Raw genomic sequence first — 13,387 nt, 5'->3', positions numbered from 1 at the left:
GCAGAAGCTGCAGAGATCTTCTGGAGTGGACAGTGGTAAAGCCTTTAAGTAGAAGGAGCAAAAAACATTCTGGAGGGGATTTGTCCACAACCTCTTAATTACGTTTATTAGGTAAACAAAGTCCTGCTCCCTTATGGCTTTAGTGTGAATGAAGGCTAACAAATCACAACATGGCGCCGTGTTTCTCCCCAAATCACATATGTAGTCCATGCGAGGGTCAGTGACAGGCCTTGGCTTCAGGTATGGTTTTAGGTATGAAAAATTAGGAGGAAACGTACTTAGAGTTAAAGTTAAAAAGGGAGAAAAATACCAAAAAGCAAACCAAAACCAGAGAGACCATGGTCTACAGAAGCGTGGGAAAAAATATAGGAACAAATGTCAATGGTACCACTGATGCCTTGTGTATGATATGTTGACATCACTTTGTGTCCTCGCGGGCCAGCTCATGACCTTTTCGTTTTGTACACCCTTGGCGCCAGTGGCTGACTACTGCAGAAAAAGCACCCAGATCCAGATTGACACCCGGAGAAAGTCTCACAAAATTTACCAATGATGCCAAACCTCTATTAAAAAGTGTTGTGTAAACATAACTATCAACCCAACTCCGACTCAATCCCTCCCCAAAATTACGGACAAACAAAAGTAGAATCAGCTCTGTGGCGCTTACTGGAGGTACCTGGTGGGCTAGTTGCCCCCCAAGGACCCTCAGTATTCAAGGGGAATTAATTACCCAACTAACAACGCACCAGGGGGCGCGTTTGCAGAGGTGTCCCTGCGCTGGGGTCGTCGGGAAGATAAAGAGAGCTACTGCCCAGAGTCACATGGTGCTGGGCTAACCTGCCGCCAGCACCGGGGATCGGACCGTGAACCCCGTGGTCCGGAGTCAGGTACCCTGGCCACTGCGCCACCAATACCAGTTACCACATACCCACTCAAAATTTACCAATGATGCCAAACCTCTATTAAAAAGTGTTGTGTAAACATAACTATCAACCCAACTCCGACTCAATCCCTCCCCAAAATTACGGACAAACAAAAGTAGAATCTGGTTGTTACACCCTGCTTTTTGCCATTATTCACAGCAGTGGCCATAGTCTCTAGGATAGAAACTTTCTGCTGCAGGCACCAATCCCTTAACAATATTTTGCGGGACACTATTATGCCAAAGTAGCAAACTAACCAGACTCTTAGTCACAACAAACAGTTATAGCATCAGTTGGTTTGGGCTACATCTAAAACGGTGAAGGGGGGGGGGGGGGGGATACAAGAGCACACACTCGCCAAAACAGATCAAGATTATAGCAAATCCACAGTTTGAGCATGCACAATAATTTGTTCAGTAGTATTTTCATAGAACTTAATTTGCACAATCCATAGCTCCTTATTCAATGTACTCCGTTGTAAGACCGCTTCCATTCTGCACAATTCACTTGCCTCAACCAATTTCGAATCATAACAGCATCTTCAGACCACTTTTATCGTTGCCCCTGATCTGGCTAATCACATCTTTCTGGCCTTTATACAACCTATCCGTATGCAATCTTTCCCCAGTCGTTTTTGCTCCTCTTCACAATTACAAATATATCACCAATTTTAGCTCTCACATCAAACGTACACAACCTCATTTCCTTTCCTACAAGCCACTCACGAATCTTCCCAAAACAGTTCTGTTAAAACAGGACGTTGACTAGTCTGCGGGCCCTTCCAGTTCCCTCTCTAGTCAGGTTACTCTTTGCTAACCCATTCTAATAGTACTCCTAGCCCATTTTAAAGCATGGCCAGCACTTTCGCACAAGTAATTTTCATTTACTGTAGAATCAAATATATCCACGTGGATGAAGGAGCTTTCTAACCAGATCATTCTTCGATTTCATCCTCCTGGTCCACTCAAAACAGAGATATTTGTCACATTTTTAATAATTAAAAGCGAACAGCGCTATACATATAAACACATATTTACAAGTAAAACAAATTTAAAGTGCCTCATTTTAAAGCAATACAATAGTTCAGAAATATACAGATGTCCAAAAAAGTTTAGTCTTTCAATTGTTGCACATATTTCATTGTACCACTGTGTGGAATTTCCTTCTGTAATATAAAAACATAATTTAAGATATTGTCTACACGTTAGTGGTCCACTTGGAACTTAAGTTACTAAACAAGGCAAAATCCATCAGGCCCGCAACTGTGATAGTGTCTAATACAGCAACTTTTGTTGTTTTAAAACAGCTCAAGACTCTTTATGGTACATAGGGGTGTAGTTGAATGTCAAAGATTGTAACAAATATCGGATTCCACATGATGAGCAGATCGAAGCCTGGTTAACACAGAACAAACATTCTGTGCACAGTCCATTTGGAAGTTGAAGGCAACGCCTCCTCTGACATTTTGATAATTCAAACACAACAGATTGAGCACCATGCAAGTTATGCAGCAGTGTCACAGCAAACCTGCGAACAGACTCCAAGACGAAGCATCTTGAAATGGCTGAGAAATGCGATCAGCCCCAAAGGGTCCTGGTATACTCTTGGATATTAGCCAGGTATCCACAGCTCAAAGTGCCAGTTATTGTGCTCGAAGCCATGACAGGAGGGTGTGTTACTGAAACTTGCGCCTCTTAGAGAAAATACTGGTGTTGCGTTATCCCAGTGGTTAATACTGTATTTGATTGATGGCCAGCTCTGTCAGTAATGCCAAGACCCGGGTCAGATGATCACTACACAGGAACTGAAAGAGAGGACAAAATGTTAGAAGAACGAAGCATGCAGCCTTAGAAAGAAATGCAAAGTGAAGGCAGCTACTACTGTAGGTGTACAGACTTGCTAATCACCATCGTTCATTGAATGGTAGGCAAATAAGGGGGCACAAATCGTTGCCTTTTGGATTAAACACAGAGTATGCTGGACTGAAGACTTCAAATAAGCTACTTTGCTTGCAAGAAGCATTATTTAACCTCCAGACTTGCACTGAGCCGTTTAAAAAAAAAATATATATATATTGTACCTTAATGAGTCTATTACTCACTATTTTATTGCATTTGTGTAAATCAAATTTCTGTGTTTTTATCCAAATTTAATAAGGTGTGGTCTGGTGACAGTCCGAGGGCGATTGTCTATATTCCGGGGTGTTCTGCTGCTTTTTCAGAAATGTTCCACTACTGGAAATGTACATTACTTGTTCCAGCTTCCGCCAACATTTGCACTTAGATACTCAAGATGCCGATCTTTTTTATTTTGGGGGTGGTATGCACACGAGCCATCGAACAAATCAGATGATGTTACTGGGAATCTTATTTTATTCGGAGTCCTATTAATTCAGATTGGCAGATTTTTTCCTACTAGAGTTAACATGCAAAGGTTTGATGAGGTTTTATTTTAGGAGATACATGAAGAGGTTTCAAATCATTAGACCGCGACTGTAAGCAATGAACATGTCCTCAATGGAGATGCAATCCATAAGATTCACATGACTGAGTTAACGCTGTACCACTCCTTCTATCCCCCATACCCCACTTAACAGAAGGACTGCATACAAAAATTACTTTACAGCGATCAATTCTCCTAATAGTGACATCTCTTTAGTGTGATTTTACCTTGCTGCACACATTTAACCCCTTGCAACCAGATTTGGTTACGTACCTTTAGTTAAAACAAATACACATGAAAAATGTGAAGGCATAAATCATATATGCAGATGCACTTGGTAGAATAGGCTATATCTTAACACTTTTAGGGAGCGGAGGGACATGTCGAAAAACCTCAGGCTTCGCCTCACGTGAGTAAAAGCATCTTCCCAAGCGCAACAGTACTAAACAGCAGATTACACTCTGTATAGTATATATATATATATCTCTATAGATCACTAAAAAAAAAAAACATAGGTTTCAGGCACGTTCTAGTTAGAAATTAGCATTTAAAAAACCTTAGAAATTCACAGAAATAAACGTAGGTTTTAGGGACGTTATAATTAGTCGGACATTTCTCTTGTACAAAACCATAGAAATTCCCGTTATAGTTAGTTCAGCTAACTATAACTCGCAACACCGCAATGCACTGCTGATGACGTCACATATTACATCACTCATAACATGGTCAGTGACATCACTGATGACATCTCAAATTACACCCTGTGATTAGCATGACCTCTGTAAGGCCCTAGTACATAATAGGGCAGGGGGATTAAAACAACCTCAAAGTCAGAGGTGCAGAAAGATGCTTCTTTGAGTAGTAGTCCCGTTTGCAGACTGATGGAGAAAGGGGGCTGGGCGTCCGACCAGCGCTCAGGAATTCCGCTGCGTAGGATTTACAGGAGGTACCAGGAGGGATTCTTGGCCCCCAAACTCCTTCAGGACTAAATTGGACTTCATCCCCCATCCCGTAGTCTGCCACAAGGCGCGTTTGCAGAGTGGTGGAGAAAGGGGGCCCATGGCCTCTGAAGACATCTTAGCAATCCCACTGTGTGGGACTTACTGGAGGTAACAAGAGGGGTAGTTGGCCCTCAAGGACATCCTGGGGGGCCAACTTCCCCTCCCATTACCTCCAGTCAGTCCCACACAGCAGGATTGGTAAGTACTTATACCAGGCCACGCCCACTACTCTACAAACGCGCTCCCTGGCGCGCTCTTGGATGGGAATTGAAGTCCCATTCACTGCTGGGGGTCCTTTAGGGGCCAACTAGCCTACCTTTTACCTCCAGTAAGCCCCACGCAGTGGGATTAGTGAGAGGTAGACCATGGCCATGCCCCCTTTCTCCACCACTCTGCAAACGCGCCCCTGGCGCGTTGTTAGTTGGGTAATTAATTCCCCTTGAATACTGAGGGTCCCTGGGGGCCAACTAGCCCACCAGGTACCTCCAGTAAGCGCCACAGAGCTGCGTTGCAGAGAGTTGGTCTGAGGCCATGCCCCTTTTTACACCACTCTGCAACGCAGCTCTGTGGCTCTTACTGGAGGTACCTGGTGGGCTAGTTGCCCCCCAAGGACCCTCAGTATTCAAGGGGAATTAATTACCCAACTAACAACGCGCCAGGGGGCGCGTTTGCAGAGGTGTCCCTGCGCTGGGGGCCGTCGGGAAGATTAAGAGAGCTACTGCCCAGAGTCACATGGTGCTGGGCTAACCTGCCGCCAGCACCGGGGATCGGACCGTGAACCCCGTGGTCCGGAGTCAGGTACCCTGGCCACTGCGCCACCAATACCAGTTACCACATACCCACTCACCGATTCCTAGGTCTACACACACATCCACTCATTCACCCATACAGTCACTCATGCATGCAGTCACTCATCAATATAGCACCATCATTTGCACTCTTACACCTATGACACACACACACACACACACACACACACACACACACACACACACACCACCACTCATCCATGGAGTTACTCACACATCTAGTCAGTCATGCAAAGAATCAATCACACTCCCATTTTCTCACCTATACTGTTATACACACACCACCTCACTTATTCATACCGATACTATCACATACTTACTCTCTTATACAATCACTGATACAAGCACACACTCATCCATAGAGCCACTCTCACAATCACGTATAGTCATTTATATACTCCAACACTCGCATATACTGCCTTTCACATATGTAGGTACTCACACATCTACCACTGAGACATCCATTCACTCACCAACAAACCCATACACACTCACCCACCCATACAGCCCTGCACAGATGCAGTCTTGAACCCATACACCTAGTGAATCACCAACTCACATCTATGCACAGTCACCCTCCCCCACCCAGACACCCATACAGATACTCAGACAACCAATCAATAACCCATATAGACACTCATGTTGCTACTCACCAACCCAGGCAGCCGCTTACACACCAACTGACAGACTGATAAAGACATTCACACAGATTAGTCACTAACGCACACATTCAGAAAGACACGTTTAATCACTCACTTATACAGTCAGTCACGCACCTACTAAATCATCCATTCAGACACATACATCCACTCATTCTTCAATACACCTTGGCATATAAATATATATAAAACATATTTAAACTTTACAGCAACACAGTCACTGGATGATGTCATCCGTGATGTGATTTGAGAGGTCATCAGTGATGTCACTGACCAGGTCATGAGTGATGTAATATGTGATGTCATCAGCAGTGCATTGCGGGGGCGCAAGTCATAGTTAGCTCAACTAACTAGAACGGCCAAATTACTCTGGTTTTGCACGAATGAAGTGTCCAACTAATTATAATGTCCCCGAAACCTATGGTTTTTTCAGTGAAAATAACAGTAATTTAACAACAACAAAATAACACATATACATATATATATATATATATATATACACACACACACACACACACACACACACACATACACATACACATACAGAAGGTCTAACTCCACCAGCCCGTCCCCAGGATCCAGGGCAGAGAGAACTTGGGCCAGTGTAAGCATCCTCAATTTGTCCTTCTGCAGAAAGAAGTTGAGGGGTGGAAGATGTAAAACAGGGCAAAGTCCTCAGATCTTTATAGGCCCTAGCAAATAGCGGGCATAACATCCATTTCAATTTTCTGAGGGCTGGACCCTTTCCATGGCTGCTTTTTAGGTCTCGCTGAGCCAGAGCAAGCGCTGTTCTGCGAGAAGTTTGAGTGGCTTTTGAAAGTGCTACCACAGGCTTTTCCTGGCCTCAAGCCAGCTGCCATGTGGGTTTCTGTCAAGGCTCATTAAGCCTTGCGTGCCTCTCTCCGCCGTGCTTGCGCTTCAATTCCCTCCCCCACCACAGATCGCGTCACTCTGCTGGCCTCCACTCCCCCCTCCCCCCCCACCTCTCTATACTACAGCATGCCACTCTCCTTTTCCCTGTTAAAGGTTTTGCTTCTTTATTCTTCTTTCTATCTTTGTTTTTCTGTTATACACTCTCTCATACAGCTTTTCCTTCTCTCTAATTACTCACGTTCTTTCTCTTCCACAAATCGATAAACCAGTCCAATAGATACTGTTTTTCAAATTCATAAACATGATCTTCATAATATCCGGTTCCATTTAACAACGTGGGGGGGGGGGGGGGGGGGATTCTAATTTCACATTTTTTGAGATGCAAGCTAAAGAGCAAACGTATTTAACTCACATGCAGGAAATGTATACAGTTACAATTTTCACTCCAAATACATTTTCCGTTTTTTGCCACTGACTAGTCTGTACTACTTCCCACTACTCTCACCCATTTGTAGCAGCGTCCAAAAGCACTTTAGGAGCTGGAAGCTGTGCCAGGGGCTTGCAGCCTGAACAGGATTCCCAGTGCCTTCCAATACAACGCTGCATTCCCAGCAGTGACACTGACCTTGTCCCAAAACGCTCAAGACATTTCAATCTCTCTGTTCACTGAGTCGACATGCTGCGCATTGCGTTTAATGATGCACTGGAGGAAAGGCAGCTCGGCGACGGCTTGAGAGCCACCGAGCACAACAAACTCACTTTTTTTTTGTATTCAATATTTACATTTCATATAACTTGAAGTGTATGCTGTGTGCACCTTTATTAAACAATGTACGTAAAATAATTGCACATTTTCATAAAAGAGCGACAAGTGATTCGATAGAAACTTGCCTCCACGCCCCTCACGTTATGATTTCCTAAAGTGACAGCTGAGACAGTCATCCGAGAAGGGGACAGGCTTCTGTACCGGGCCTTTGATGGCTTCCGATTACTGTTCAGAGGCTCGGAATATGCTTCATGTTAAGACTCTTATTTCCATAGAGAATGCCACGGTATCAACATTAAGCGATGCTGTTTAAAGATAGGCTTGTCACTTTAATTGATCTTGAGTCACTGCTTCCACTGTCAGAGCTTTCTGTCTACTTACCCATAATGCTAATCACTGATTGACTCTCTGAATCAGGGGGCTGGCTTGGCTTCGCCTTCCCGAAGTCGTACTGGGAAACTGGAAGGGACACGTTCAGTGGAGCTAATCTTCATGGGAGATTGTAACCTCGGGCCAAGGGGCTTGGTTTCTTGAGAGCTAAACGGTGACCGTCCACCAGGATGCTGGTCCTGCATAATACTTTCTATAGTGAAGAATATGTTGTATTGATTTATCCTATTATTCACCTCACACCAGACTGTTGGTGGTGCAAGGTGCCCTTAGACGATTTCAAACTACCTGTCTCTTAAGGTTACCTTTTATCCTCTGAGTACGCTTTTGACTAATGGTTCATTATGCAAGTGTTACTTTACTCTGTCGTCCTACACATCTTGTGTGCTTGTACGCTGGTTATTTGTAAACGCCCATTGGTCTCAAAGGGCTTCAGCCCCACTTCCCGTCGTGTGGCAGCCCAGGCTGAGTCAGCTTCCCGGGCACACACTCAGCCGCACCAGAGTACTTCACAGGTCTTTAAGACCATTTGCCTGTTAATGAGGCTTTGTTGTGTTTTTCACGCCTCCCTAGAGCCCCTCCATCCCCATTCGGCCTATTGCTGGGAGAATTAGCCCGCCCCCGACATTTTTTCTTAGCTGCATTCTTCCCTTGGATCATGTTACTAATGACAGCGCAGTCGCTTGGCTTTCACTTTTATGGTCGCGTTTTTTTGTTTGTTTTTCTTGTTTCTAAGTTTTACGCTGCATTCCTAGTGGGCTATTTCAAGTTGCATATGACAGCGCCACCTACCGGCCACATGTCTCTGGTCACTCCTAGCTGATTCAATCACTCAAGGGCAATTTTCAGGAAACAACAGTGAATATAGTTGGAAAAAAGTGTCAGTTTTCAAGACTGTAATACACCTTTCGAGTCAACATTCCTTTAGAATATACCTGCCAAGGACTCCTTTCACAAGCTGGAAAGAGAAACGGACGGACAAAATCTACAACGAGGTGGAAGGTCGAATTCCTTCTCCAGCTGGTAACAAGCACTTTAAGTTCTCTATTTTTATCTATATGCGATGCAGCCTCTTGATCTTTGTTGGCATTGTCAGATGGATTTACACAGCGCAATTAAAATACTAGGAAATCTAGTTGGTTCGTATCTGTAACCACCTCTTTGTGCGTGCGCTTTGTATGCGCTCGTATATGGCAATTGTTGACACGTAGTTGAAAATACCACCATTAGGACACACATTGTTTGCTGGCTAAGCCTTCTTTCCTCATCTAACTCCTTACAAAACAAGCATTTGCAATGCAATAGGTCTCACATTTATGCAAGTTTGACCTATTGATATAGCAAATAATGCCTTTTATTTTTAAAACATAAACAAGCATTGGCATAGCCAATAGGTCTCGCCTTTGGGACCTTATAAGAGTTTACTTAACCAGCACAATATCCTTGGTGCAACAACATCAACTGTTGCATAGCTAAACACTTATAAGGTCCCAAAGGCGAGACCTATTGGCTACACCAATGCTGGTTTCATAGGAGCTTTGTCTAGCTGTAGCAAAATAGACAAATTGAACTCCAAACGCCACTCTGATGTAATTTGGAATAGGCATTGGAACAGAAAGGAACGGCAGGGTGTAGCTCCTTTGGACTATACGCAAAACCAAGCTTTTGAATTTTATTGTTTGACTAAAGCGGCTAGGAGGCTGCTGCCATAGGGGCTGGAAACTGGAGTGTTTGTCGGAGAAACACCTGCTAAATTTCCTATGCGGAAAGGGCTGGCATATCACTTGCCGAGGTAGTGGGCCTTGATTTTGACTGAAGATGAAACCCCTAGCAATGCCTACAAAAGGGGCCAACATGCTGGAAATGCTGCTTTGAGTGTGTGGAAAAACACAGGAGTAAACAGAATCTCTTCCTTCTTTAGAGTGCTCGAGGGCGGAGCCTGCCTTCTCACCAGAGTTAACAACCATCTAAAGGCATATTCATGAGTGGCACCTGAACGTCACCCAAAACATCAGTGGATCTCATCCACGCTAGCGCTAACCACTCTGCCACGTTCAGTCCTGAGCGGATGACAAACTTGGCTGCATCCTGACCATTCGGAATGGTCTGTGCCATATTGCCTCTGGATTCCTCCGGCACTGCAGGTGCCATAGAGCATGGCAGTATCATCCCAGCAAGCAGCAGGCGTTGACAGACCCAAGGGCAAGGTAAGCAGATGAAAACCTACTCTGGCCAAACACCTCCATTCTCTGCAAATCCCTGTCTGACGGGATCGCTGAGAAGGAAATGGACTTAACTGCTATTGTAGTCCTGTTCTCTCCAGAGTAGGATGCTGCATGAGAAAGACAATGTTACCAGGGGCTGACCTATACAGATGTGCCACTTTTCTATTCACTGGTGAACAAAAGCAAGGTTTGGACCAAGCGCCCATGAGTGTCAGTTAGGGCCTTGTTAAATGGTAGTGGAGGTTCTGGCGAGGATTGTTCGGATTGGAGAACCTCTATAAGGATGTTAGTCTTCACTTTGACTGAAGGCAGTAGTAAATGTAAGACTTCGGCTGCCCTTCTAATCAGCGTGGCGAAGGAACAGGCTCTTCTGTTGAACGACCTGGAAAGGGAGAGGGCCGTAGAACTAACCACATGTCGGGGGAGGTATCAGTCCCACAGGTGTCTTGTAGGTAATACATCTCCACCATCAACAGCTGGTTGGCTGTGGTCAGAGTCCTAGCCAAAGAATTGCTGGAGTACTGGAAGACAGCATCTAGGTAAAGGCAGGGTCTTGTCGGAGTTGGAATGAATGGAGGTCAGGCACGTAGGAACTGAACTCATGCGCCATGGACTTAAGAGACAGATATGACTCAGTTGGAAAGGGCTATGGCCTCAACATTCTCCTTCGGTGTTGGTGCTGGGTACAACCTGGCAAGTCTGGTGCAAATCATGGTGCCGGTGTAGATTTGCCACTGGACTCCGAACTGAACCCGAAGCAGGTTTGGGAGGCACAGCCAGGACCGAGGAAAGACTAGCCAGCAGTAATCCAGAGGGAGCCAGTAGTGTGTTGAAAACCCAACTTTGTAGACGCCTTGCAATGAATCACACAACAACGTGGAGTGAGGAATTCTAGATGGATGCGGTCTACCGTTTTCAGTAACAAGTGCTCCTTCTCCATAAGACTGGAAAACAACCAATGAGTCTGGCATTGGCCTCCAGCCTTCTGGTAACTATTATGTTTTGTAAAGGCTTTTGCTAAACTTGGTTTGGTAATATGCTGGGCTCTCAATGTGAAAAAAAAATAAACACTCACAGCACACACTATTATAGTGCTCCCTGGCACTGAAGGGAACCACTTTGATGCAGTGGGTGGAACAAAATATGAAGTACACCAACCAAAGACTAATGTAAAATCTAAAGGTCTTGGCTAACAGGTTTAAGAAGGTCAGTCTGGCAAGGACTGCAAGCCTTTTCCCTTTAAGAAAGAAAGGAATAAGGCAGGCAAGAAACAAAGAAGGTAATGCGTAAAAGGAAACCAGGCATAAGGAAAGAAGAAAGGCAAGCAAAAGAAAGAATAAAAGCAAGCAAAAGAAAGGAAAGCGAAAAGCAAAGAAAGATAAGAGAACTGAGGAAAGGAAAAACTAGTGAAAGGCAAGAATGAAAAGACAAAGGAAGAAAAGGTTAAGAGAAAGAAGGAAGGACAGAAAGGAGTGAAAAAAGTAATTAGTGGATAACTTAATACAGAACAGTTTCAAATGGACACAATCTGGTATGTTGTGAAATAGCAGCAGTGAGAAACACCAAACACTCCACAAGAAATTAAAACCAGCATTGGCAGGAGATAGGATCCGATAAAGATGGAATGTACTTCAGAAGCATCCTGCTACCACAGGCTCTGGGCACAAATGCCACACAACAAGTATATAGCAAAAACAAAAACATTGGCACTGAAAGGAACTAGCTTGTGTGCAGATGTACTCCTTGTGGAAGAGCAAAATGCAGTCACTCAAAGTGAGGTTAACTACCATCTTCTCATAGATATAAATATTCTTTGCTTAAAGATTTACTTCGTCCACACATTATAGATCCCCATCCCAGCCTAGATAATTCCCTTGTTGATCCTATACTTACTCATAATTTTTCTACTGATGTATTGAAAGCAGTTCATAAATAAAAGCAGCTGTTACAAGACTCAGACAGGGCGAAAACCAAAACTGAACCTGCTTGGGGAGCAGGACCTGCAGACCTCTTTCCCAATCTCTTCATGGAATAAACTATGGCAGATGATACATTATACTTCTCGTTCAACCAGTACCACTCAGACCATGTTTTTCTTTGATAATAGATAGTTTCTAACGCCTATTTTTATTCAAAATGAAACTTTTACCTAACATTTGTTGGTCATGTGGTTCCCCCAATGGGAATTTTCTACACAAGTTTTTTCATGTTCCAAACTCTACTTTTTGGCATCTTGTGTGGTATAAAAGGTCTGTTATTTTTAGTCTGACCTCCCTTTCGCATATTTTTTATTACAAAAGGTCCTTAAAGAACAATTTATCATAATAATGAATATAGACTAGGATCAGTGCTATATTGCAGGATGTCCAGCCGGACAAACAATTTAATAATTCCAAAAATTGTTAAGCATATTTGAGAGCACTCAAAAAAATAGAGTGGGACACAGTCCTGCGTCCTACATACAAACAAAAGACAATTACATTTAGACAAATAGCATTTCAGGCGAAAAAGAAGCCGCCTATGGTCAATGGTGATAAATATGACAAGCTTTCAAAAAACAGTATTCACACCCATTTTAACGTGCAAATATGTTTCAAAGGTCGACGACGTTTCGATCCCCTTTAGCACAATATTGGGATCATCATCAGGACAGTGTAATTACATGCCTGAATTGACATACTGCCTGCTGAAAAGGAAGGAAAGAATAGAAAAAAGGCAGAAGAACAACATGTTATGACATGGAGCTGAAGGTGAGCTCCTTTCAAGGAACCCTGTCCTTGCTGCTGTAAACTATTGTTTGAACCATGCAAAGGCAGCGATTGTGGGGGTATAGTGGAAGGCTATACGCTGTGAACCATGTGTGAATACATGGTTTGAGTGAATTAGCGGTCTGTCCAGTGGCGGACAAATTATCAAATACACCGTCCTCACGATGATCCCAATATTGTGCTAAATGGGATAGAAACGTCGTTGACCCATGAAACATATTTGCACGTTAAACCATTGTGTTAAAACTGGTGTGAATACTGTTTTTTGAAAGCTGGTCATATTTATCACCATTGACCATAGGCTTCTTGTTTTTCGCCTGAAATGCTATTTGTCCAAATGTAATTGTCTTTTGTTTAAATGTAGGGCGCAGGACTGTGTCCCACTCTGATTTTTTGAGTGCTCTCAAATATGCTTAACAATTTTTGGAATTATTAAATTGTTTGTCCGGTTGGACGTCCTGCAATATAGCACTGATCCTAGTCTATATTCATTATTATGATAAATTGTTCTTTAAGAACCTTTGTTTGTAA

The 13,387-nt window shown here is 43.6% G+C and overlaps 1 protein-coding gene across 1 annotated transcript in view; it reads right to left on the bottom strand.

Annotated features, from left to right (window-relative positions):
* Positions 1-1,899: 1,899 nt before the first annotated feature.
* The window catches only part of CENPL (centromere protein L), a 107,828-nt gene continuing 96,340 nt past the window's right edge, over positions 1,900-13,387 (bottom strand). The window contains exon 5 of the mRNA XM_085601587.1: positions 1,900-2,727. Coding sequence (XP_085457713.1) covers positions 2,653-2,727 — 75 coding nt within the window. The 3' untranslated portion in view covers positions 1,900-2,652. The remainder of the gene's footprint in view (positions 2,728-13,387) is intronic.

This window comes from Triturus cristatus, chromosome 4_2 (genome assembly GCF_964204655.1).
Source record: "Triturus cristatus chromosome 4_2, aTriCri1.1, whole genome shotgun sequence".
Lineage (NCBI taxonomy): Eukaryota > Metazoa > Chordata > Amphibia > Caudata > Salamandridae > Triturus > Triturus cristatus.
Note: the sequence above shows the minus strand (reverse complement) of the source record. Positions and strands in the feature narration are given on the sequence as shown.